The sequence below is a fragment of the Etheostoma cragini genome, chromosome 1 (genome assembly GCF_013103735.1).
Source record: "Etheostoma cragini isolate CJK2018 chromosome 1, CSU_Ecrag_1.0, whole genome shotgun sequence".
Lineage (NCBI taxonomy): Eukaryota > Metazoa > Chordata > Actinopteri > Perciformes > Percidae > Etheostoma > Etheostoma cragini.
Genome location: NC_048407.1, coordinates 22930540 through 22957989, shown reverse-complemented (window position 1 = coordinate 22957989; position 27450 = coordinate 22930540). Strand labels below are relative to the sequence as shown.

The window sequence follows — 27450 nt, the reverse complement described above, 5'->3', positions numbered from 1 at the left end:
TCACAAAGCAGGAGAAGGCTATAAAAAGACAGCAAAGCGTTTTCAGATGCCAATATTCTCTGTTCGGAATGCAATTAAGAACTAGCAGTCATCAGGAACAGTGGAAGTTAAAGCAAGATCTGGAAGACCAAGAAAAATATCAGACAGAACAGCTCGCAGGATTGTGGGAAAAGCAAGTCAAAACCAACGTTGACTGCACGATCCATCCAGAAAGACCTGGCAGACACTGGAGTTGTGGTACACCATCCCACTATAAAGAGATACTTGTACAAATATGGTCTTCATTGAAGAATCATCAGAAAAAAAAGTTCTGTAGACCAATGAGGTTACAGTACGAGCAAAGGTACGTTTGGACAAGAAAGGGCACAGAATTTAATGAAAGGAACCTCTGTCCAACTGTTAAGCATGGGGGGGGGGGTCAATCATGCTTTAGGGTTGTATTGCAGCCAGTGGAACAGGGAACATTTCACGAGTAGAAGGAAGAATGGATTCAATAAAATTTCAGCAAATTTTGGACACTAACTACAAGGTATTAACTCTGCAGGGTGCCCAAACTTTTGCAGATGTCATTTTTTTGTTTTCTGTTATTTTGAAAGTGTAAATGAGGAAAATAAAATCTAACTTTTTGTGACATATTATACAAATGTCTAATCTGTCATTTGATGCCTTTTGGAGATTTTTCCATCTTTCCTTGGCTTCTTTATGCACATTAATACACATTTTAACCTGGGATGCCCTAACTTTTGAACCCCACTGTATAGTAAGTTACCTGATTTAAGGTGGACTGTTCACAGGGGAAAGAGAATGTGAAGGCCAGAGGGTGTTTCTTCTCCAAACTGATATTCTTCTCATGCAGGAAGTCCTTTAGAGACTGTGACACATGATCAAATAGCTACAGACAGAGAGGGAGAGAAGACAGGAAGACAGTGTAGAAGAAGGTTCATTATGTATTAACTTTCCAACCCCATCTCTGTTTATGCACCCACCTCCAACCCCATACTTCTGCTCCCATCCTTGTTCAAAGCTCTTCATGTTCATGCAGATCCTGTCTTTTCTGTTCCCTCTGAAATTCCACAATCCCTTGTTTCTATGTTTTTAAATGTCCATGTTTCTTCTCCTCCATACCTCTGTTCCTCTCCCAATGAGTAGCTCCTTAGGTATGGGGTAGGTCTTCTCCACCATCTCCACTCCTCCCCTCCTAATCCCCATGCCCTCTCTCACTTTAACTTGGAGCACCTTAAACCTGGAACCTCCAAGATCCAATGCCAGAAACTGTCCTTTCTCTGCACGAGTGGAAAAAAGAGGCAACATTATATTAACTGTATTCTACTGTATTTAGTTTATATTTATTCCCAAAAGTCTGAAAAAGTGTGATAGCCATTAATGTGAGTTGCCTGATCCATCAGGAGTGGAGCGGATATGTGTTGGCAGCATCTTCACTGATGCTGCAGCATTGCTTTCCGCTGAAAGCCCCTTCCTCATTTCCGCCTGGAAACGAGCCGAGATGTCACTTAACTGGTCGTCATGGAGACGCATGGCGTACAGAAACCTGTCCACCTGAAGATTAAAGGAGAAACAGAGTAAACGGTTAGCAAACAGAAGCAAAGAGAAATAAGGCATGCTGATTTATCCTTTGTTTTCTATGTTGCCAACAAAGTAATAAAGACAAACGAGCAGCAGAACAAAGGTCAATGGAAATTCAATCTTGTTTATTCGTCCTTCAAAATTGGAGTACATTCATATCATAGTTGTAAAGATTTATCTTTTATCAGCAAATTTGCTGGAACCTTTGATCTTGAAGATTTACGTGTGGCAAACATTTAAAAATGTCACAAGAGTTGCTGCAGCACACTAAATTAATATGTAATACTTGTATCAAAAGCTCAAAGGTCATTTTGTGGTTAACAGAAACTTGATCCAAGGAGTGACGCTTGATTGTGGGACATGTAGCAAACAGAGGAGACTGTGGACCTACCTATTTTCCACACATCTTCTAATCTAAAGAAATGACAAAACTCTATATTTTTAAATAAATATGCAAACGCTGTATATAAAGAAGCCTTCCATCTCTCAATCCCACCCTGTATACTCCAATACTGTGGATTCATGAATGGGCATGTAGTGTTTTTGTGTTTTAGTGTAAATGTGTGTTTCTAAGGGGAGTGTACTTTGTTGAGAATACTTTGTCCCTGGGACAGTGAGTGTCAATCCCATCTGCACTAAGGGAGGAGTAGTGACACTGTCAGGCAAAGATGTTAATCATTGCTCAGGAGAGGTGAACAGTAACTAATGATTACAGCATCTTATTTCAGCACAAGCTACTGCCATATCTTTTGGATTTAGTAAAAAACTGATGTTGCCACATCTGCAAAACTTCAGCAGGTCAAGTGCTGGATACATGAAATCACCTTAAAATTTCAACCGGTTATCATATGATAAATCCTACTAGAATCTCCCACACTGAATGATGCAGCGCTACATTTGAGCAACAAGTGAGAAATAAACATTTGTCTAAACGTTTTGTTGAACTTTTTATGATTTGCCTATATAAAGTTTTACAGTAAATCTCATCAAAGGGCCATTCATAAACTTTTTTGCTTGAGAATTTAGCAAATTATCTATATTACAGATCTATTGTTTTAAAGGACATTTCAGTTTCAATATATTGCAGCAATCTTTGTCAATCTCATACGTCGTCTGTATTAGACTACATCTTGAAAGTAGTCTTTTTAATACTGAGTAAAATTGCTAATGGAACACAAGTTTAGTTAAAGTAGTGGAGTAGCTCTTACCTTCTTTGAGGGGTCCTCCTGGAGTTTGGAGAAGAAGAAAGAAATAAGGTGAACAGCAAACATCTTGATGTGCAACACACACCACCATGAAAACTCTTCCAGCTGGTTTGTTAGTGAGTCCGTGCTCCTCTGCCACTGGGCGATTCAACTGCACACACTCCAGTGAAATAGTGATAAAAACGCCATTCAGTGTCTGCATTTATTAAGATAGAGAGATTCAGTTTCTTCTCTTCTGAGTCTCGACTTGTTCTCACTGACTGAGCGGAGATCAACCTCCACTCTAACTTAATGATTAACAAGCCAAACCCCTTGATCGCATCATTTCCCCCAATCTCCTTTTGCCCAACCCTGTTGTCTTTTTAGTTTCAGTTAAGTGTCTCTTATGACCAACACTAGACCATTACTGAAGTTCTACAGAAACATAGAATTACAAAAATATTATACTTCTTCAGCAAAGGTCACAAAAAAAGTTTGATGGAATAATTTGAACATCAAGTAGCTTCAATGAAGGATTGGAACAAGCTGATATAGAATCAGCTCCAAAATGCTATACTACAAAATAAGATGATAATTTACAAGTGGGACGGACGCCCCTCTTTATTGATGTAGTTTGTCAGTCAGTCAGGACTTGAAATAGTTTCACATTAGTACGTTTCTCTCCTGTTTGGTTATAATAGTTGCATTTGATTTAATTATCTTGTTCCCTAATGTCCCCCTCATCAAGTCACATGTAAAAGTTTAGATTGAATTATGCTAAATGCTATTTAATCTGACCCATCTTTTAGCATTACTTTTGTGTGAGTTTGTCATTGTGCATGCTTCATTTTGTTACTGCCTAGTGTGAGCTGCATAACCGGAAACATAAACATGGAATCAAGACTGTGTTTAACATTTAATTGACTATTATAACTATACAAACAGTAAAAAATATGGCTCATCTGTATCAAGACACTAACAGAAATGAACTGAATTCAATGTATTCAAAATGATAACAGAAACTGCAATTCATTTCAGATTAGTTCACTGACAGCAATTGCTATGTTAGATACCTGCTCATGCTGTTGTGGTGTTTTATATTTGGGTATACTAAGCAAAATTATAGCAAACGGATCCAGTACCTGCATAATACACACACACATACAGTGCATGTTTAAATGTTTCCTGGTCACAATGCTTCTAACACACTAAGTGACGCTCCAGTGAAACATTACGGTAAACTGATCAGTTTTCTGGTTATAACTGTGGGCCGGTAGCTCAGGCAGGACATGGCATCTCCCACACTAACCCCCGCCAGTGGGTCTATTTCTAGTAAGCCAAAGTGTAGTCTGTAAAGTTTGTTGCTGGTCTAATTCGACCATTTTAAAAAGATACCCTGCCACATGTATTTCATTACTTTGTGGTAATGTTCTACCATGGACTCTAACATTTTTTATGGAAAAAAATGCCTTGGTTACCTTGTTTCAAGCCAATCTACGTGCTATAGAAAGCCTGCAGGAAGACTCAGCTCGATTTGAGCCAAGATCTTATGAATATTCAACAAGCCAAGCTACTTGACAATAAACTGACTAACTGATAGCCAATGAGAGCCTGGCTATAAGTATCCTTATAATGTCTGATGGTTTTGAAACAAACCATCAGACATTATCCAAGGGTTGTATCAGTTATCTTCATGGGAACAGCATTGACCCAGTTGTGTTCTCTTCATTTCTTCTTCTTTTTTCGTTTCCCTTTGTTGTTGTTGTTGCTATGATGATCTGTATCGAGTGCGCTCTGATTGGAGAATTCTTGCTTCTGATCTTTAGACCACTCCTTCTGCAGCTGCCGAAGCAAATCAGGAGTCAACAGCCCGTCTCTCACCAGGCGACTTGACAGAGAGCGGTCCATCTTCTCCCCTGAGCCTCTTTGTCCCCTTTGCCCTCTGCTATCGGTCGAATAACTACTGCTGGCACTTTCACCATTACCAATTGTTTGTCTGCCCTGTGTCTGTAGTGAGTCAGTGATGGTTGGGTCAGTCGCTCTTATGAGACGGGTGATATTTCGGACGCCTTGTTGTATGATGCCATCAAGTTCCTGCTGGGTTTCCCGAACCAAGGCCGTGTCTGGGAACATGTCCATGAAACGATAGCTAGAGACAGAAATCAAATTCACTTAACCATCTCTCGCACACACAACCAATAGAGGATTACGTTAAACAAATGCCCATAATGATCCCATTTAAGTGACAGGAAGAATATGTGAACATTAAAACATAACGTACCTTAACCAGAGGTACAGATCGAACACGTCATGAACAGCTTCTAAGTGAACCAGGTCTTTTATGTTTTTGGGTGCAGAGAGAGGCCAGCCAACGTGGCGACAGACCCAGTCAAATGTCAGGGGTTCGTCTCGGCTGAACTGACGGGCAAACTGAAAGAGAAACAACAAGATTCAAATCGGTGCAACAAAGCTGTACGTACAGGGCAGTATGCAAAGCTCAACAGACAAAAAAATGAAACATTGCAGTGTAGTATTAAGATATTTCTTTACACACTTCAACAACACCGGTATTAGAAATTACAACTTGAATCTCAACGGTTACATGTTGAGGACTGTAATTTAATCCTGCTAATCTTGCTTTATCAGTATAACAAAGTCATAAAGTGGTAGAGCTAAAGTACGGTGCCTATAGAATGTAGAAACCTATCTTTGGACCTTCATACAGTATATTTGATTTTTTTACAACACTGAATCAGTTCAGATTGTTTGTTAAACAGAAAAAACCCACAGCCACTTCCTTTTTGGTGTTGTTGGGCAAAAAAATCCATGATAACCTTTTTAGCATATTTTAATAACTGGTTATTTCAGAGAGAGATAAAGCGTTCCTATTGGCTGTTCTCTGTATGCAATGCTGGTGTGACAAAGAAAGGAAGCTACAGGAAGAGGTCTCACTCTAATCAAATTCTGGCATTTTTGTTGCATTCTACCCACTGCAGCTTTAATGTTGAGGCAAAAACTAATGTAACTGCTACATGTCAAGAAATGATTGATGTTAACAGTTGTTTGGTTTGATGTCTTACTGTGTTGCCCCTGTCTGACCCCAATAAACCCACACACTGCCGTTACTATTAATGAATGTTTTTTACTTTCCCCTCAATGTTGCTACAGCTCATCAACCCAACCTTCTCTCCTCATCTCCCTTTGGCTCCTTTGATCTCTTGCTTTCTTCCCATATTTACTTCTACTCATACTTACCTTTAAGAAGGAGGTGCATACAAAAGGTTGTTTCTTGTTGATGGGAGCGGTGCAGAAGACGTAGCGTGACCTCAGGTTAAGTGGGATATGCTGAATCATATCCGCTAAAAACTTGAAGTCATCAATGTTGCAGACAAAATACATACCGTCCACCTGAGACAGGCTGACAAATATGTCCTGCAAGATGGGGGGGGGGGGGGGGGGGGGGGGGGTTTAAAGCATTCGTTGTGTCAAAATGGCTAAGGGAAGATGACAGTTACTTCAGTTTACAGTCTTAGATCTCAACCAAATAGTGCAACGGTCCCTCCCGAAATGAATGCAGCAAATGTTCAAAAAAAACACCTCAAAGAATTCAGGCTGTCCTGAAGACAAAACAACTCCTACCTAGTGCTAGAGAGGAATACTCACTAGACAAAAAAGTAGAAGAATCCTAGGTAGGAGAATGAATGGATTAAATACTCACAACAAGGTTTGACAGTGTGGCATCCGGTAGATGATACGCAAACATCTCTATCTGCTCTGCTGTAGGATGGAGACCTGCAGTCTGAGACAGAGGGAGAAACATCAACAACTACAGGGATACACAATAAAGCTGTTTTTTCAGGGTTTACCCAAGAGTTTGTTGGCGTACATGCTTGTGTGTGTAAATAATCACCTCTATGGGTTCTACGGAGTGGCTGAGGATTTCCTTCAGAACAGGCAGATCATCTCTGTGCATGGTGGTAACTTCTCCCTCTTTAAACTTGGAGGAGAACCTGGGAAATGTGTCAGAGAGAAGAGAGGTTTAAAATTAAAATTAAAAAAAATGTACTTGACAGAAACTAAAATTACTTGTAAATATTAGTATCTTCTCTCCCACCTTTAACCTTCCTAAACGGGGAGAATGAGTGAGAATGAGACTGACCTCCCGGCGCGGCCAGATATCTGCAGAGCTTGTGATGTGCTGATGGCCTCCATCTGTTTCTCCCCTTTCTCGTTAACATTTGGCTTTATCAGACTGTTGAAGATGATACGTTTTATACTCCTGGAGAGGGGAAGAAAGGCAGAAACATGGATACGCAAGAGCTTAGTTGATGGAATCTACACACTTTCCTAATAAAAATGTGACATTACAGTTCCACTGTAGCTAAAGCTTAAAGTTTAGAGCCCTTTCAAAGGCCCCATGGGGATTAAATCACTTCTGATCTTAGCAGCTCCTAGAGGTGTATGCTGGACATGTCAGCAAACAGTAGAAAAACTCTTAGTTTAAGGTTTCCCAATGACTATTTTGGATAAACACAAGGAATACAGCATGGAGGTTTATATAACATCTCCATAAAATGGGGCATACAAAAAGAAGGCTCGATTCCACAAGGCACTGCAATGAAGATTTGCTTCTTTTTTTTTAATAAACAATCTTTTCAATTGATTTCTGTTGGAGGAAAAAAGGGATAAGACTTTGACAGGGATACAATGTAGATAATGATACTTACAAGTTAAGGCCCATGCCAATAGCATCTGTAGCAACCAGTATCTTACAGGGATCATCGGGGTCATTGAACTTCTTGGCCTGTGACAACTTTGTGCCTGTAAACAACAGAACAGCTGAGCTTGGTCTCTGTCACACAGTCTGGAGCTCATTTACAGACAAAAAGGCACAAACAATGGTTTAGTCCATCTTTATAATGACTAAACCTTTTTACAAATAGAGCCCACGGACATGTTGTGGTTTTTAGAGACTTTTTGACAGACATGACTACTTCTTACTTTAATAAACATGCAGCTTCTTCGTGAATGGAAACAAATTCAAAGAGGGGTAGATTATTTTTTTTAAATGTTCATCTTTGCAGCTAACTTTAAGTCTACATAAGGACTGGGGAACAATTTCACACAATTTTTTCCTCCTTATACACATACATCTAAATATCTATACACCCTTCTAAAAACACAAAAACTCACCTGGAGGTAAACTCCCATAAATCACAGCACATTCTAGTCCTCTGGCCTCAATCTGTCTACTTATGGAGTAGATGTCATTTTTACTGAAGCAGACGATGCAATCTCCTGGTCTCAAGTTGTCTAATGACTCCACGGCATGGTCCAAGATTGTGAATGGAGTTAAACGCTGGTAGGTGTTGACCTTAGGAGAGAGAAAGGAATGGAGGGACAGAGAGAGGGTTTCCCAAAGACAATTATTTAAAAAAAACATCAAATAAGATCAGTGACACTCCGCTCTCCTGCTGCATTACATATTACAGCCTCACCTCCACCTCCTCTCCAGTGGTGAACATCAGCTCTCTGATAAAGTCTATGGCTGCAGGCTCCCCGCACACATGGATCTCCTCTGCACAGAGACCTACACAAACACAGAGAAGCTCAGCTGCTGAGGTTGGAAAACTGAATCATTCAAAAATAAATGATAAATTCAAAAGGTACGAAGAAATCATGCAAAATCAGTGTCCATTAGGGTCGTAAGGTGACTGAATCCTGCCTTAAAATGTTGCATTTTTGTGAAAACACAACAAAACATACGATTCCGAAAACTCTTTTATTAATAAATCTTAAATGTTACTATCTCAACTGTAACCAGTGAGCTTTATTAACCAAATGGTAAAAGAAAGTTTCAGATGATATTCATAAGTTAAGTCTTAGGCCAAATTAATCAGAGTGAGATAGAGAGAGACATGAGGTCCAAGACAGCGTAAGAGGTCCTGTGTGTGTTTGACTGTTTGTTGTTTAAATGTGCGTTACTGTGTTACAAACCCAGCAGCGCTCTGGTCCAGGCCCAGCCTCTGGAGAGATCTCTGATCATTTGAATTTCATCGATGACAGCCACCTCGTCTGAAGAATGTAAAAACAAACCTGGGCTAAACATTTTGGGGAAAGTCATCTCCCTCCTCCTTAGTTGAGGAACACACAAAGCGTAATCACCATCAGTACTTACTCTGTAAATGACCTGACAACAGACAGAAACATTTGCTTCTAGCGACCAATCATGATTGATTTTAATTTAACAGAATCACAACTCAAAACTTGTGCCATACAAAGGCAAAATTCCTTTCATCTTATTTTTTGTGATTTAAAGAGATGAGACTCTACCTTATGGAAAATAGACAAGTGTCAAATATCCATTTTTTTATTTAGCTGATACAATCTGGTAAGATACAATTCAGTGGGATGTCCAACAGAGAAATGTTTTCTTGTTTTATTTATACTGTTAAACTGAAATGTGTGTAGTCTTTATATTTACTTACAAGGTGTGGTGACACTGCACATCTCAATGGTGCAGGCCACATGACCAGCTGCTCGACCATCCGAGTCCATGAAGGTCCTCTCCTCTCCAGTGACCAAGTCACATGGCACACCCTGCCACAACACACAGTCAGCACAGCATGGGAAGGAAGAGATAAAAGATTAAATCCTAAAAACACACACCCACACCCACGGGAAATGGAAAAAGACATGATAGTAAGATATCTGTTAGGACATTTTTCTTTCTCAGACTCAAGACTTCTTTTTTTTCACATACACAATGTAGCAGTAGAACTCCCCGAGACCTTGATGTGTGAAAGACTGATGTGTTAAGTCAGCTGAGTTCCGCCTCAAAAAACAAACGGATGACACAAGAAGACAAATACGTACAGCATTGTTGCTCTTCTCAAAGATCTCGTGGGCCAGTAGCTTCAGCGGGCCACAGTAGACTCCAGACTTAGCAGCCAGGTAGCGCTGGATGGCGTGGTAGGTTTTACCACTGTTTGTTGGACCAGCATGGAAAATCACTTTTCTCTGGATGGCACGAGCCTCAGGGTACCTGATGACACACAAACACACACACACACACCAAAGTAACAGTGTGCAAGTTATGACCCATGAAATGGACCCAATTAAATGGTGACTGAACCTACAGCCAGTATAACGGAAGAAACGCTGGAAACCACTGTTGTACCAGGCTGTTAAATCCAGTATCAGATGTATAAACGGCACATACAGTACATGGGCCTGGTATTCCTAGGCATCTCTAATACATACCAGTTGGCTGGTACTCTGAGGTCTGAGATCTTTCTCAGGTCTTCCATACACTCCAGCATAGGAAAGATTTGCTTGGCATGACGCATAAAGTATGGGTATATGTCATCTACATGACCTTGAGAAAGACAGAAATTAGAGTTAATTTAGAGTTAGTTTAATTAATTTATATTATCTCTTGACACAGCTCTATCTTAAGGTTTAATTAAAAACCAACAAACCTGCTCCAGAGCAGATGTCACTCAGGATGATGTGCAGATCAGCGGGGAGTGATGTCATTTCCAGAACATACTTCCTGAAGCTAATGAAGGCCTGGTGGAACAGACGAGCTACACACACACACACACACACACACACACACACAGATCTTAATTCTGACATTAGGATTGAAAAGAAAAAAGAAGAAACTTCACAAGATCACCGCAGCATGTGTGACCAACATTATGTTTTATAGAAACTCTTCACTTTCATGTTTAATTAAAATTATTTTGAGTTGATTAGTCTCCATTTTAACTACAAACGTATTTTCTTATAACAGATTAAAAGTGCTCTGGTTGGGCGCCCAGATAGCTCAGTTGGTAGTTCCTTAGTAGAGAGCTCTGGCAGTATTTACACCTGTACAGCATGGTGACATAACTGCATCTTGAATAAAGTCTTCATAACATTTCCTTTTTACTCACTATGTATGTGTGAGGATATTTTGTCTATTGATTGATGTTTTAAATGTCTTTATTTTGGAATGTGAATAAATGTCTTTGCATGACATTTCTATATTAATGAACTTGGTAAATGATCTGCATTCCAACAGAGCTTGTATCCAATTTGGGCCTCAGTGTCTTGCTTAAAGACACTACGACCAGTAGGCAGTAAAAGCCGGGGCTGAACCCCAACCTTGCAACTACCTCCTGAGCCACAGCTGCCAGCTCAGGTGAATTCAATAGTATAAGGGTTAAATAAAACAGTAAATGCTGTCATGATTATTATACACGAAATCACGTTAAACCAATAACATTTAGATTGGCTTCAAAATTAGAAGTATTTGAAATCAATGTATTGACATCTAAAAATGTAATTCCTCACCATCCAGGCCATGGTCTGCTGCCATCTTCTGAATCTCCTTCTTCTTATAAAACCGGTTCAGAACTTTCAACAGTTCATCTGAGTCAAAGGACAGACAACCACTCTTATGTCTATTATTAACAGAGAGCAAACAATAACGTTATGTATTCAACACACTGTGGGCCTACATCTGAGACATCTCAGATAGCCTTGGCACACAGAAAAAGAAAACTGAAAGCAACAGTATGTTAAATATCTCCTCTTTTAACTGTAGTGCTGAATATTTCCACAAACCTACAGGTCACTTACACTTAAACTCAAGTAAATTCACTCACTTTTATCGAGTGGTTGTGTCAGCTCTATCCCCACACCCCCATCTGCTGAGAAGTCAGTCTTCAGAGACACGGGGACAAACAGAGAGGTGTCCGGGGGTTTTGGAGATGAATTGTTTGATGAGACATTTCTGCTGCAAGCCCCAGCACCAACCTGTTGTTGTTTGTGTAACAAACCAGACCCAGAAGACACACGACAGATGCCAGCGGTTGTCCTGCCAGCCCGGGTGCTAATGTGACGTTGAAGTCGAGAAAACAAATACATACACCGGTTTACTGACATCGCTGCGAGTCGTTTATACCCCGGCTATTAGATAGCACCTTCTGCGGGCTACGTACAAAATGTGCTATTGTCGCTCCATGCTGTTCACAATGCCTGAATATGTGGATTACACGGCACAAACTTCCCCAGAGGACGGTCAACACTATTCTCTTCCTGCTGACACAACGTGGGACAGGACCAGTCGCTATTTAGCTGCCCATTAATGTGCCTGTGTTGGCTTTGAACATAAAAACGTTGTATTCAAAACACAAGAGCTACTCGCTTAAATGAACCAACCTTTTCAAAATAATTTAATATGACCTAAAATTTGTTTTAAATATTCTGTAGAAAAGAAAGCAAAAATAGAAACAGGCGAAAAAACTACTCTATAACTAAAGCCAAAGATCGTAAATGCAACACTGATGATTGCCTCGCCATGTTAAAAATATCCAGCTTCAGCGTGACTTTGCCTGCCTATTACGATCTTTGAAGGTTTCCAATGCTCTGCATTCACTCAAGTTAACTCTGCAGAAAGAACTTTCTATTTGTTGTATACTTGTACTAGGCCTATTTATGTTAAGTAAATTATGTTAGTCAATAAGAAGTCATAATGAAAATTGGTCCATATCCGTTCTACTATATTTCAAGACATTACTTTCTAATTTAGATATTTCCTTCAAAACCTAAAGTTCATCACAACACTACCAGTGATGCAGTGATCCATCAGCTGTATGTGATAAAGAACTTAAAATATTTACAATGAGGGAGTTGAGCAATTAAACCCTCTCTGAAACCTTTCCCCAGGTGGTCATCCTAAAAATATTGAAAAAAGCAGACCCAAACAAATTAAAAATATCGTTATGAATGTGTATGACTTTGGAAAATAAAAAGGACCTGAAATCTGTGGGTATTTTCCATACTCCAGTCTTTTTGGATAAACAGATGATTTTTACAAGACATGATGAGATGTACATGTTAACAATAATGAACTGAACTCTTAGGACTTAATGTTGTCTTAAAGAAAGGGTGTTGTTCAAAACATATTCTGTATAAAGTTTCTTTATTCATGATTCATTTTGGCTATATATTTGGGTTTGGTGTATATACATATCATATACACACACACACACACACACACACACACACACACACACACACACACACAAACGCACGTTGATGGCATGTTCAGACATTGTGTAAAGATGAACATGCAGCAGATGAGATGGGGTAGAGCTTTGGCATTTAAGTGTTTCTTCATTACCTTTGAAGGTATTTAAAGTACACTAAACAAACCCTACTTGTACAGTGTTAAGACAGACAAAAAATACATCTGACAGGCAGAAAGAAAGAAAGCATTGCCTGCAAATAAAGTACACTGTTTCCCAAACAAAAGAAAACTGATTGGATCAAACATAACTGAACTGTAGATGAGTGTTCAGAGGTTTAAAAAATGAAACATAGAACATGATAGCATGACTTGCCCATGAAAGAAAGTCAGTCCACTTAAAATGTAGTGATATATACATGACAGTATAATTTCCATTATAGACACAAGAGAGCTATGAGGTGAAGTTGTCCTTGAGTGAAGTTTAGTTTAAGCTTCCATGCCCCTTTCAAAGTAAGTTAGGCATCGGAGGGGAAAGTGCAAAACTGGACAAAGATCAGAGCTTAAGGACAAATTATACTCTCTGTGTGTGTGTGTGTGTGTGTGTGTGTGTGTGTGTGTGTGTGTGAGTGTGTCTCTTTAATGCAGAACCTAAACTGTCTGGTCTGAGCGTCACAGTGGAATATTGTTGGATTTTACAGTATATTGGTATAGGATCCTTTCTAGTGCTTGCAATAGCAGACATTAGCCATTTTTTAACATTAGTATTCTACTTATACCAAACCAACTGGCTCAAAAAATGCTGCAAGCTAAAATGAAGAAAGTGGAAATTTCATTCATTTTCAGGTAAAAGTAGCCAAACAACTTCTTCAACTTTCAAACCTTTGAATTTAAGATATTGAAGACACTCAATTTTTCACATCGACTGACTAGAGAGAATTTGAAGATTCAGATTACCCAAATTACAAATTAACATATTTCATATAAACATATTTTCAGTTTTCTTATCTCTCTCTCTACAATTTCACCCTCCATCCCAATAAAATGGAGGTCCGTGGAATTACATTTTTGGTGCTAAAGGCACTGAAATATAACTCCAAATACCTGGTTTGGAATTTTCTTTTCCTTTTTTTGTAATTTGGGTGACCGGACCCTTAAAATATCTTAGGGACAACAAACAACAAATGGTTTCTATTCTTTAAGATTAGTCATAAATAAACAGCAGATTAAAGATCAAGCAAAAGGCCCTGTACCAGAGAGCATCTGGACTTAAGAAAACCTAGGGGTGAATCGCCAAATCAGTTTGGAGGAAATCCTTTAGTAAGAAGACATACCTCATCAGGGAATACTGCATCAAATATTCATCTTAACAAAAGACTGTAATGTTCTATTGAGCTCAATAATCTTTTACAAGTAGCAACTTTGAATGTATGATAACTTTAGAGCTGCAATTTATCAATTTGTGAACTAACTAACTATTTTGATGGTCGATTAAATGTTTCAGTCGTTTTTAAGGTGAAAACTACAAACATTCTCCAGTTCTAGCTTCTCCAATGTAAGCATTGGCTGTGTTTCTCTCCATTATGTAATTGTAAATTTAATATTTTCAGACTGCTGGTCAAACAATTTTTATCAACATTCTATAGACTAAACAAATAGTCAATGAATTGAGATATGCAGCTGAGTCTATAATGCAATTTATTATTAGTTGCAGCTCTAAATTTTATATGATTAAATTATTTTATGAAATAAATGACATTCAAAATTGTAACGTTTTAATTTTATCAAAAAACAGCCGCATTTCAAGATGAAATATAAGATGAGATTTATGTTCAGATGGACATTTGTTGCACCAAACGGACATGGAACAGTACATGGAAGAAGCAGTCTGTGGACTGTTGCAACATACTTACCATCAACTGGGAAACTCTTGATTTCCCAGTTAAACGGATCAACAAGAGCACAGTGGCAACATCATAACTTTAACTAACTTATTGTGGATAAACGCAGAGTGCATGTGTTGACTCATGGCTTAGCTTGTCATGTTCTTCGTTCAGGCTGATCCCCGCGTCATAAATACTTTAAATCACTGGCTAGCCCATCCAGACTCTAGAAATGTTGCGGAGAAGAGAAAGTCCTGGATAAGTGCTGTCCAAATATGCACACAAAAGAAGCTCCTGTTGCAGAAGAAAGGGATAAATGGAGTGGTATAGTGGTCTGTAGCCGTGTCCTCTTTGCTCCTTTTTTATTATGCATTCAGCAAAGTGAGATTGTATGGCTTCAATTGTGTATAAATGTATGCATGTTTTCAGTCGGAGACGCCAAGATAAAATAGGCTGCCTCACTGTTCCTTACTTGGGTCTGTTTGATTTGCATTCCAGCCTTGACATTCAGCTTTCAACCTTCTTGGATGGTATGCTTGTGCATCTGTATGCAAGTGTGTTTCAGTCCATGGGAAGAGAGTGAAGGTGGTCGGACAGCTCCCATCTGAAGCTGTGGAGTGGTGACGGGGATGTCTGAAGGTATGTTATATGTATTCATGTATACATTTCTCAGTCCAGGGAGACAGTGTGGCAGCCCTCACACCTCTGGCTGTTCAGCACTGAAGAGTTGGTGTGTGTCTGTGTGTATTTTCAGTTCATAGCATCACCTTCACATCTCTGGCTGCTCTGCATCAACTGGCTGGGTTCGGGGCTCAGGTGACTCGTAACGCTGATGGAAGTTTCTTTTCCTGATCTTCTCTGGGGCTTTTCTCCACAAAACAATCTCCTAAACACAGAGGCAGAAGAATGAAGGAATGAAAATTTTACAGTAATCCCAATTCAAAGTCTAGTGGGTGTGTTCCCATTCAGTGTTTCTCACCCAAGCCAATTGGATTTCACAAATGTGTTTAATGTGTTTCCTTTGTTATAAAACATCTGCAGAGACAATATTTTAATCCTGCATTGTTTGAATTCATGTTTGCTTGGTAGCAGTGCCTTTCTTGGCCATTGCTACACTTCTTGGGCTGTTGCTGTGCCAACCATTATCATCAATAAACGAATCAACTTTGTAATAGGCTCGACAGATAGACTACTTTGTAGTAAAGCCCTAAAACTAGTCTCTAATCTAATCTTTTCAAAGGATTTTAAATATAAAGGTTGAGGCTCAATCGAATCATGTGTTAAAAAAACAAAGATTTTTTTCAATTTGTGATGGTCCACGTTCATTTCAGGGCAACTTAGATTGTATTCCGGGACGTTTGCTGGGAGAATGGTGAAAAACGTTAGGTAAGGAACCAGGGACTCACTACATTGAAAACCTATCATCACTGCTGATGTAGAATACCATTGCTGTGTCTGCAAGTGTGTTACCTGTTGTTTAAAGTATCTTCTGTCCTCTTCATCTACCAGCACCAGATTAAGGAAGTAGCGTACAGAAAACTTCTTGTTGACATCCCTCATGGTGGGTGTCAGGTCATATCCTGTAAGGAAACAGAATATGGGATATGCTATCGCCTAATCTTTCAGTTCAAATATACTATTATTACCTGTAACTGCAAGAGAAGAGAAGAGAAGAGAAGAGAAGGAAACTTACCTGCCAGGAACAGTCTGATGGGGATTGATTCTCCTTTAACTGGAGCTCCATCCATTATTTCATACTTTGCAACTGTCTCTGTCTCTGTGGTAGTACTGGGACCTAAAATGGAGGAAGATATTATGTGATAGGATGAGGTAAAGTGGAGCAGAGCTGACAGAGGTTTCTCTTATTGAGACTTTATAGAAGAGTAAACCAACTACAGAATTTTACGGTAGAGAAACCTTAAAAATGATGAACTTCATAGTTAAAAGAGTCATGGTGCTGGTCCATTCACATGTCCGATCTGTGTTAGTTTCATTTTACATGTGTTTACCCTGGATTCCTACCTATGCCGGTTATCTCCTTCTTGATGAGTTGTAGCTCCATGTGTTGGATCTTGATCCTGACCAGCAGGAAGTAGATCTTCCCAACAATCACATCCTTAAGGTGGTATCTAACAAAGAGACCGAGAGGAGCTGCTTAAAAACTGACTTATTTGGATTTTGGGCGTGTGAGGGAGCAATAAGGACTTCACCATTAAAGTTAAATATATTATATTGGTCTTACTTTGACTTATTGTATTCAAACTCAATGTGCAGACAGTCTTCTATGCCGACCTCCATCTTGATCGAGTTGTTGACGTCTGGGTAGGTGGCTAACTGGTGGACAATCAGCTCGTATTCCTTCACTAAGTCAGACAGACGACGAACTATTGTCACCCTGAGGAAATACCTGTGAGAAGAACAGACAACGCAAGCTTTACGTGTCGGACCGAAACAATGCTGAAGATGCTGTCATCCAAAGATAATTCCACTCCGTGTCAATCTATGACGACCATATGAAATTTGCAGGAAAAATAAAATTGAGTCGTTTCTTTGTCCTTCACATGTGCGCATGCTTAACTCAAACAACCCATGTGTTTTGGTCATATTTTGGCTAGCCACTGCAATTTTCATGTACTGTTGATTCAAATCCAGTTAAATTGGGCTGTTTCTAAGATATATTATTAATAGCAAAGGGCTGCAACTAAACCTTTACTGTAATTATCAATCAGTTGACAAAATTTTGACTGATATATTTCCCATCACTCCAACTTCCCATTTAAAACATTACATCATTTAAAACATAGTCTTTCACATTCCTCCACAGCACTGCAGGCGAGGGTCTGGCTAGTCCACACAGCACACAGACGGCGCAACAGTGCTGCAAACTAACCTCGGGAAGAAACTTGTTTAGGTGGAAAGTGTATGTTCAAAGGTTGTTTTAGTTGTGCAACAGAAAACTCAGATTGGACAGAAAGTCTAGCTAGCTGTCTGGATTTACCCTGCAGAGATCTGAGGAGCAGTTTACCATAGACCTCAGAAATTCACCGGAGTTTAGAATGCCAACATAAAAAACGCGGAAGGTGACTGACATCTGGCCGACAATTAGGGACATCTGGTGGAATTTCCTGCGGCACTCGAATATGAAACGTCAATATAGACTACGCAAATCATGATTGGTTAATGGTCACATAATTGGTTGTTTTTTCAGCTGTGATTTATACAGGATGATTTGCACTGCTACGCATCAACTCCTGACTTAAAACTACTAGCAGAGCATTACAAATTAAAAAGGGTTTGGTATTGTGTTCCAAAAGTTTACTCTCTCATAAAAAAAAAAAAAAGGTAGTAACTGGAAAGATTTTTTTTTTTTTTTACAGAAGTTAAAATCACATGATCCTACAATTGCTCACACTGTTAAAAGAAAGAAGAGAAAATCGTATAACGGTTACATTTGTAAACCTGTAGCTAACAAAATGTTTGCTTAGAACAAAAACAATTGATTAAACTTAAACACACGGGTGTCATAAATTCACCCTGTGTGATTGATATGATAATAGAACCTGCAGTTTGCATTATGTAATAAATATACCTTAGCCTGACATTCGCTCCAGTATAGGACTCATAGGGCTTCTCCACCTGCATGAACTCAAAGTCATAGCTCCGGTTCTGGGTGAGTTCTCCAGGTAGAGCCAACTCTTTCACCAAGTCCACAAACTCATGGGTGTTGCTCTTATCAGAGAACAGCTCTGAAATACAGCAGAGTGGATTAATAGTGATGGTGTAGAATCCATGACAGCTAAAACATGCTACAAATAGTTTGATGCATTAGTTTAGTATCAATTCCACGCTCTTTCAACACACTGCTCTCGTCACCCTCCTCCTACTGCAGATTTGGTTGGGGGGAGGGTTTAGCTCCACTATGGCAGGCTGCACATGATGACCACATGCTTTGTTAAACCTTATAGCCACATGACAAAGCCAGCAACTGACTGTTGACATGTACTTGTCTAGCTTTAAGGCATATTAGAATTTCAAATATTTCATGGAGCTAGTTGCACAAAGCAATTTAGAGGTTATAAGTGTTGAACAGAAATAAATCCATCAGCACCAACCTACTAACATCAGAGCAAGTAAGTTGGGTAAGCTCATCATAACCGTGAATAACATTCAACTCTCCATACACTGTAAATAGAGTTATAAATGCACCTCTTCACGCTTACCTATCTGTCCAACAAATTCAATGCGGATGCCCTGATGCTCCAGTCGCTTTCCTCCCTGCTTCACATTTAGATTCACCTGGAGAGGAAATATTTGATATTGAGTAGTATCCTCTCTTTACAGAACACAAAAACATCTCTGACAATAACTATCCCTTGTTAATTGGATGCTCAAATATAACTTAAGAAAGCTGCTATATCTGCTTATACATTTGTGGATCCTAAACAAACTAAAAGGCTTCGCTTGCTCCCAAAGTCAGAGCAAATATTGCACACATATCAAAAGAACCATCATTTCCCACTGGGCTCAGTTAAAGACAGGATCCAAGAATAGACTGTGGTGTGGATGAGAAGTCTGTTATCTGCTGACTTAGTTCTGTTAACAAATACAGGGACAGTAAATTTAAATTAAGCTTTGTTTTGTGTTGTGTAGGACCACCTTACTGAAACTCGTGCAGCTCAGAATCTCACTTTATAAATAATGTAAACTCAGTTTACCTTGCCAGACACAGACTCTCCGTCGTAGAACAGGTAGTGTTTCTCTACTTTGCCATCTTCTGTCTTCAACTCGGCTGTCTTTCTGTTCTCTGCATCGTTCAGCAGTACGTCTATCTCACACACCGGCCCAAATAAACCTCCTAGGAAACTCTGATAACACAAAGTACAGCATGGCAAATAGTGTATTACATACAGAAACATGCCATCTATGAAATGCATCAGACCATTTGTTCTGAGTTTACTAATTTTTTCTTCTTCAGAATAATACGTTAATGATACTGAATAAAGGCTTAGCTTTATTCAGATTATATTAGGAGTTGCTGTGGACAGAAGAAAAGTTCCTTGCTACATTAATCCTGTAGCTACAAAAATAAACTGAACATTTCAAGCAAAGCGACAGTTGACATCTTTTTTCAAATTTTAAGATTCCTTTTAAATGTAGTTTTATTAAACCAAGAGACTAAAATAGAATGTCAGTCACAGTTTTCAGGCTGACATTACAAATAATTGGGACAGGACTCGGCCAGCATTCTAGTTTAAAGGCACTTTAAAGATAGACTGGGTAAAACAGACGGAGCTAAGTACATTAGAGTTTACTGTTGAACTGCATGATCACATACCACCAAAGCTAAGTTTAACGTGTGTGTGTATGTGTGTGTGTGTGTGCGCGCGCGCCCGCGCACATGAATAGGACTGATGGGTGTGCTAGTTTGGACACAGTCCCAGTCTGAATTTGTTACCATGTAAATCACCCACAGTTACTCCCTATCTGTTATTTACACATTAACGCCATCACTTATCACCAGCTGCACAGCCACATTATTTTCCTCTGAGCTGGCACAAAGTCACAAACACATGCTTCAGCATGAAGCAAATCTGAAGCAATCAGCGCAATCATCAAGATGCCATGGTAGACCAGTCGCTGCCTGGACACGAACTGGATGCTTTTAATTCACTGTATCCTCTAAGAGGAATTCCTAGATAAATTTAGGAGACATCCTAGGAGAAACTCCGAAATCAACCTTATGAGCTTCACAAGAGCTAACATAGCAACAGAGCTCCAAAGTCGGTTTCGACCGGCAATTGTCCTTAACTAACTAAATCAGGAAGCGATCAACGTTTATCCTATAAACATGAATGCATTTACGCAATTACAAGAGTTATTGCTAACCAAAGCTGCAGGGCCGTTAGCTAGCTAGCCAAAACATCATTGAGAAAGCAGAGACGGCCTCGTACTAATGCTACTTCCCAGCTAGCTTTCCTGTCAGGCTAACATATTACATTGCTGCTGTCGAGTGAAACTGAGGGTCCGTGTAAAGGCTGGGTTTTTATGAATTAATGTCTCAGGTCATTTCAAACAGCTGACGCTTGTTTTTACACTCACCATGTCGGCCGTGTAGACAGTTGAAGCTAACAGCTAGCCTCGATCCGTGTAGCCCGTCTGTCTGAACCAGGAGGTAGTATCAAGGCTCATGTGACCCGGGTCATGTGTGTGTTGTCAGGGGGAGGAGGCTAAAAACGTTCCTGGGACACAGTCAGAGGTTGAAGACACCTAAACACTATTCACAATGCTGTAGCTATATTATTTAGAAAAATATTAAGTGACTTGGTTTTACAATTGCTTGATCCAGAAACAAATCTATGACTAATGTTGGGAGCAGAGCAGACATCCAATGGAGTAATTACTTTGTTTATTTAATTGTTCATTATGTCATTATAAACTTCACTTAATTCTAGTGACAATCACAGAATCCTTATGCCACTTCAATTAGAGCATGATCATACAGACGTTTTTAGGCCAATACATATACTTTATATATAGTCTATGTATACATTTTTGAGAAAAACTTGATATATTGTTAGATATTGTTTTGATTTTTAACATGCACACCTTTTTTTGATAGGGATCCCTTAAATTGGTTATTTAAAAAAAATGTGTGACCAAAATATGAAGGCTACTGAGGGAGACATTTATTTTACAGTTAAAGATCAGTGCTCCCTGGCTGCAGACTAATAAGGACACTGCTTCTAAATTTCTTCAGACATGTCTTTGGCATTTATCTACTGCAATTTGTGGTTACTTGTCTGAGTCGGCCAACATATACACTAAATATATACACTACAGTACAGGCCTATGCGGGATAAAGTAATACTTGAATAAAATCTCCCATACAAATTATCTGGTTTTAATTGGTGATGTTGATAAAAATATTACTCACCCTTTAAAATAGCTTTCCACTAATTATTCTGTTTATTATGTTGTTTAGTGTACACATTTGTTTTTAATGAGGAATTTAGACAATGCCTATTGTAATTTTATCGTACTGGCTTTGTCCAGCTGTTGTCCTAAAAGCTTACTGTAATGTCCCATCTCATATTCATCTTTCATATGAGTAATAACATAACATATAATGAACAATGTCTAAGTAAGTAGCCATGATCAGTAAAGCATATTACATATTCTCTTTGTGTTAAAAAAGTAGATTTATAAAACCATTTTAGTTGAAATATTTATGCAAAAAAACTGGAAATGATACAACTATAAAGCATCCAAAGATAATCTCTTTAATATTAAAAAAAAAGTAGAAAAGTGAAGGCTGGAGCAGAAGAGGACAACTCAATAAAACTCTGCTCACCCATCACTACATTAGCTACATGTGCAAAACTCTAACTACAGACTGCACTACCAACAGTCACCTGAATTAAACAGTTCACATCACCTGCAAAACTCTTTCCAAGCAACACAACTCTTAACACATGTCTCAAAACAGGCTCAGTGCACCAAACACTAAGAATTCTCCTCACTGAGAACACACACTGCCACTCAGAACACACTGAGAGTAAAAACACTAGAATCAAACACCAATACAGAAATTACTAACTTTCTCATCCTTACAATTTGAACAATTTGAGTGACTTCAAACTACTCAATGGTTTCTTAAAAGAAAATAGATCGATTTTATAACAGACCAATTTTTAAGTAAGGTAAACAAGAAGGAATGAAAATCAGCAGTTTGCTTCAATATAGTATTTTGTCTGTAGTAATTTATGGAATTACTGGAAAAAAACTAAAGGGGCATTACAGTAACAAAGAATAGTTTGACTAATCCGGCCTCTCTCCAGCATCATGCGGCATTGGATGTCTGCATCATCTCTAAATACTAATGAATGTGAGGTTTCCAATGCTTTTACCGCCATTACTTTCTCAAAAACAGTAAGAATGCAATTTTACTATTGTAAAGATATTGTGTTTTTTACTTCTTTTTGTAGTTGTGTATGTAACCGTAGACATCTGACCTGGACATATTGGTATCTATGCTCTTTTACTTGTTTCTCTCAAACAGATAATTGTTTCATTCTTATTTGGTGTTTGTATACATAAAGGTATTTTTGGGGCTTCCTCTATATAAATACTGTATATGTTCACTAACTAGTCTAAAACATGACACTTGCTTATAGGCTTTCAGCTAAAACTGCAATCAGCAGTGTTTGATTGACTGTAATCTAGCATTCCAAAAACTGTAACTATCCAAACTACCCAACTGACTGCAGAGATAATGTAAACAAGTAAACAGAGATAGCGTGACAGTTTTGAAAAAACACAATTCATACTGTTGATATAAATCCTTTATTGTATTTCAAATGCAAATGAGACAACAGAGTATGTTGAAATGCATGCAAGTTCACAATACATATTTTTAATATGTTTCAGCTCACAGTGGTTGTGATTGTGTGAATCCATTGTTGAGGGTTTTGGGTGTGCAAGATTCTCTTGTTCAACTTTGCAGAACAGATGTTTCCCTAAATATGTTGCATAACCCTTCTTGGTAAGTGTAAAGTGTCACAGCATTTGATACAAAGGGACCAGATAATATAAATATTTGTTTTCTGTGTGTGTGTCAAGGGAACACATGCCTCATAGCTCCAAAACAGAAATGGTTGGAACCACAGCAACATAGAATGAGCAATGCGTGGACAAAGGCAAACATCTTGTTGTACTACATTTTATAGTAAAAAGCATATTCCAACTTATACATCTTTTCCGCAAGAAAACGCAAATAGAGGTCACTGCCCAATTAAACAAAATTAAAGTGTGTATATAGCTCAATAATGCATACCATACTTTTACTTTAGTAGCTACTTTTCCATTATTTACAGTTCTTCTGCCTCTGAAGAGAGCTATTGCTGCCAATAGCACTTTTCGTCCGAGCAACATGTTTTTAAACCACCAGGTGGTGATGCAATATTTTTTTTACTATCTAAATATATGCTAGCCTTGTGTATGTGTGTGTGTGTGTGTGTGTGTGTGTGTGTGTGTGTACAGTCTACAGCTGCAGAAGGTGATCTTCTCTCAGCTCCTGCTCTGCTGGTTTTGCCTCACCCACCAGAGACCTGCTGGGGAACAATCGCCTCATGCCACTCGTAACCCCAACTACAAGCAGAGAAACAAGCACGGATCAGACTACATGAAGCAGAAAAAAAGGAGGACCTTAAAAAAACTATTGGATACTTGCAACTCAAGAGCATTTTCCTAAAAAATTACCTTTGTATAGCATGTCGTCTTCCTCTGTCCTGGATTCGCCGGAGCCTGTCTCACTCTCAGCAGGCACAAAGGCCCAGTCTGCCATGAATGTACTTTCAGCTGCAGAGCCTTCAAAGCTTCCAGACCCGTCCTCAGTCTCTACAGATTCATCCTCCTTTTCACTCATCGATGGCGTTTCGCCCTCTTCCATCTTTAACTCCACTTCATCCTCCTTTGGTGGACTCTCACCCTCCTCAGGCTCTGCCTTTCTGGAAACAGAATGAGATTCAGATATTAAAAATGTATGCAGTCTGGCAGGTTGTAGCTGTCTTTTTTTAGAAGGCTGTTCACATGTATCCTTTCAGTAAATAATATTCATGTTACCATGTAACCTTATAATCATTGACATTTTCACTGCATAAAAAACCCACAAGTAAGACAATTTCACAAACAAAACATTACACATTCCATCGGCTTTGCTGTAGTTGAAGTCATGACATTGACTAAAACAAATAATAAAGAAAATAATTGATGCAATTAGTTGAAGCCCTACTGCACACATATAATTCTGTGACATACAGTGACAGTACCAACACCTAAAACACATTTTTAAGTGAAGGGGGGGGCTTTGGTTCCAAAGTTGTGTGTTGCTTTGTTTATGTTTCTTTATACTGATGACATGAAATGACTAATGATACTGTTTGTGTTGAAACTATTACTCCAAAAAAGAACAGAGGTATGTTAACTGTTTAAAGCTTTTGGTTCACTTTAAGCAAGTGAAAAATAAAGAAAACTTAAATCAGCAAACAGTCTTTTCTTTTATAGAGTAACTCTAGAAGCAGTATAAATTTGAATGAAACCAGTCAGTGAAAGAAAATGACAGTTTCCAGTTTAATTATTGTCTTTCTTTTACATGGTATCTGGTACTTCTCGTACATAAGTGTCGGACTAATGTGACACATACGCTGATACGAAACAATAGACCGGTAGCAGCCCAACAGGCGTCACTGCCCACTTCCTCTCAACACTTCCCTCTGACTTCCTGTTCAAGGCAAGCTGCAAAGGGGAGGGCTGCTGCTGTAGCCATTGCTGCTTCAAGCAAGTTGAAATGATGTGAGAGGCCAGATAAGACTCCAAGTAACAACACTTTACCATCCTTTCCACTTGCTACCTTCTTTCTTCTTAACTCCTTGCCTCTTTTCCCTGTCAAGTCTCTGATCCTAAATCTAATTTTTGGAAATGTTAAAAGATGCATCACAACCAAATTACATGTTGTTTAGCTGACGTTTTTTTTTTAAATCAAAAGCAATTTACAATTGCTACATGTCAGAGTTTACACGCCTATGGAACAACTAGGGATTAAGTGTCTTGCAGAGAGACAGATTGGCTGATTGGTATTGCAGTGGGAATTGAACCCCAATCTCCCTCACCAAAGTCATCTTCACTGTGCCACCACCCCTAATTCTCCGCACACCCCCGCCCCCCAATATGATTTGTGGTATTCATTTTTGAAGTTTCCTTTTTTTGAATATAAGTCATTAACAGATAAAATTGATGTTGGTTAAGATGAAACATAAAAGAGGAAACTGAGGGCTTAGGCCAAAGCTGTGATACAGAGTTTCTCAGTAGTCACACACATAAAAACAGAAATTCTTTCAAACGTACCATATGTGCTAATAACACACACACACACACACACACACACACATACACACACACACACACACCCATACTTCTTAACTGGCTCATTAAAGGTCCCATATGTAATATGTTTACTGAAATAAATCCAAAAACTACCCCAATGTATCATCAGATACATACAGGTCATGTGCATCATCATCATTGTTATTGTGATTTGTGTTGTATTCTTGTCTTTTTTCCCCTTCTCATGCTGTATCGGATGCTGGTAACTTTAATTTCCTTGCGGGAGTTACCCCAAAGGAATTAATAACGCTAAGTCTAAGTCTAAGTCTAAGATATTAAGGAAATATGCAAAGTTGAAATACTATCTTTTCTGACAAAAATTCTAATGCCAGTATTTTCACCTTTTGTAATTTCCGTTCCAGACAGAATTTCTCTTTGTGTTTTGGCCTGTGTGTTTTTATCAACTGCCCAGTTAGACAGCCAGGCCGGATTGCCAGATAAACCTGTAAAAACTTAAAGCCTGCACTCTACAGCTGTAACGTTAGTACAGTCATGAAAGCAGCAAACAAACAAATGAGATGTTTCTATCAGTTGCGTGACCAGAGACGTGACTAACCTCAGGTATATATTGGAAATGTATACGGATAAGTTTTAGGTTAATTTATCATGGCTAAGGGACGGGCATGTTATATCATTTCAACATTTGTGTACTCACATTGAATGTGAGTCAGGTGGAAAAGGACGATGAGGTTGTGAAATCTTTAGCGTTTTTTTACTGTAATTCTAAGCTGAGGAAGTGTGTCTGATAGTTGGGAACATAGGTCCGCGTGAGCACAGGGGTTTTAAATAATTCCCAAGAGTCACAGTTTTGAAGTTCAAGTTAAACTAAATGGAACAATCTGGACAGAGAGTGTATATAATGTTAAAGTTAGTTGTTGTTGGATGATTTAACAGTAATTGAAACTGTGAAGCAGTTGGTCATGGAGAACCAAAAAAACACCACCAGAGGCCAAAAGGATTAGGGTTAGATGTACAGTATATGCTGCTTAAGACATACTAGTTTGAAACTTTTTTAGGTTTAAGAAAGGTTTAACAAAAACAAATATTTCAGTCAATCTACTTTAGAGTAATCTGTAAGCAAAATAAAATGATCTGTATTAAATTATCTTACAGTTCAGAGAAAACGTTTTGACCAACCAGCCATAGACCAACACTTTCTGCATTGCATGACTACATGAAATAGATCATGATTTTTTTTAGGTCTTTCTTTCTCCAGCTCTAACTTCTCTGCCCTCTCTCTGTGAGTCCCTTTGTTTTTCTTTATCCCTCCACGTTGTCTTCTATTTTGTTTTTTTTGGCCACCTACCTCATACTTATATACTCTCTCTCACACACACACAAACACACACACACACACACACACAAAAGATATGTATACACACAGAGATAGAAGCGGACAGAGGTTGTTTTGCTAGAATTAACCAAGGTAACTGATCCAATCCAGCATCAGCATTTCTATATTTAAAGTCTGCATTTATCTGACAACAGTACGTTATCACAGTCATGACTGTTTTGTTTTTCCAGACTCACAGCTACAAAGACAATCACGCCTTAGTCTGAGCAATTTACAGAGCAAAAAAACCATCACATCCCAACCTTGTACACTCTCACACTCACAGACATACGCAGACAGCACATGAATACTTACAGATACTGTGCAGTTGAAGCAGGCAGTTTGGCTGGTAGGTCTGGAGTCCACGCCATTTCTGGACTTTGTTGGGTCACGCAGTTGGCCTGGTCGGCCTTAGGGGTACATCTCACAAACTTATACACAGCAGTTCTAGGTGCTCCTAGAGAGAGAAAAAATGGTTGTTGATGGTCATTTGTTTATTTTGATGCA

At 38.8% G+C, this 27450-nt stretch overlaps 3 protein-coding genes across 5 annotated transcripts in view; all 3 read right to left on the bottom strand.

Annotated features, from left to right (window-relative positions):
- Window positions 1-3061, bottom strand: part of LOC117944561 (hexokinase-1-like) — a 35667-nt gene extending 32606 nt beyond the window's left edge. For 2 of the 3 annotated variants that reach the window (XR_004656608.1, XM_034871465.1), the window contains exons 1-4: window positions 2793-2855; window positions 1395-1557; window positions 1126-1283; window positions 770-892 (exon numbers count right to left, since the gene is read on the bottom strand). Coding sequence is in view for 2 of the 3 variants with exons in the window: in XM_034871465.1 (XP_034727356.1) it covers window positions 770-892; window positions 1126-1283; window positions 1395-1557; window positions 2793-2855 (507 nt within the window). In the remaining variant the exon portion in view is untranslated. Of the gene's footprint in view, window positions 1-769; window positions 893-1125; window positions 1284-1394; window positions 1558-2792 lie in introns of all 3 variants that reach the window. The other variant, XM_034871455.1, reaches the window with a different exon arrangement.
- Window positions 3062-4412: 1351 nt separating this feature from the next.
- supv3l1 (SUV3-like helicase) lies at window positions 4413-11702 on the bottom strand. The gene is made up of 16 exons (XM_034871497.1): window positions 11423-11702; window positions 11109-11186; window positions 10250-10357; window positions 10032-10146; window positions 9645-9813; window positions 9257-9368; window positions 8766-8843; window positions 8267-8358; window positions 7962-8142; window positions 7496-7589; window positions 6928-7047; window positions 6679-6778; window positions 6487-6567; window positions 6024-6200; window positions 5050-5198; window positions 4413-4917 (listed from the first exon to the last, which is right to left on the bottom strand). The coding sequence occupies exons 1-16, from the start codon at window positions 11700-11702 to the stop codon at window positions 4494-4496; spliced, it is 2358 nt and encodes a 785-aa protein (XP_034727388.1). The 3' UTR covers window positions 4413-4493.
- A 3207-nt stretch (window positions 11703-14909) lies between these two features.
- Window positions 14910-21017, bottom strand: vps26a (VPS26, retromer complex component A). The gene is made up of 9 exons (XM_034871621.1): window positions 20769-21017; window positions 19385-19534; window positions 18890-18965; window positions 18259-18415; window positions 16912-17076; window positions 16692-16798; window positions 16363-16464; window positions 16140-16249; window positions 14910-15555 (listed from the first exon to the last, which is right to left on the bottom strand). Exons 1-9 carry the CDS (start codon window positions 20769-20771, stop codon window positions 15439-15441), a joined length of 987 nt encoding a protein of 328 aa, XP_034727512.1. The 5' UTR covers window positions 20772-21017; the 3' UTR covers window positions 14910-15438.
- Between the last annotated feature and the right edge of the window lie 6433 nt (window positions 21018-27450).

Coding starts and splice junctions, on each gene's coding strand:
- supv3l1 (XM_034871497.1), bottom strand. CDS start 11,702: ATGTCAGTAAACCGGTGTATGTATTTGTTTTCTCGACTTCAACGTCAC. Junction 7,048..7,495: donor ATTGGCATGGGCCTTAACTT/GTAAGTATCATT, acceptor TCCCCTCTCCAG/GAGTATAAAACGTATCATCT. Junction 6,201..6,486: donor CCACACTGTCAAACCTTGTT/GTGAGTATTTAA, acceptor CCCATCTTGCAG/GACATATTTGTCAGCCTGTC.
- vps26a (XM_034871621.1), bottom strand. Junction 16,799..16,911: donor TTTGAATACAATAAGTCAAA/GTAAGACCAATA, acceptor TCTCTTTGTTAG/ATACCACCTTAAGGATGTGA. Junction 15,556..16,139: donor GAAGATACTTTAAACAACAG/GTAACACACTTG, acceptor CTCTGTGTTTAG/GAGATTGTTTTGTGGAGAAA.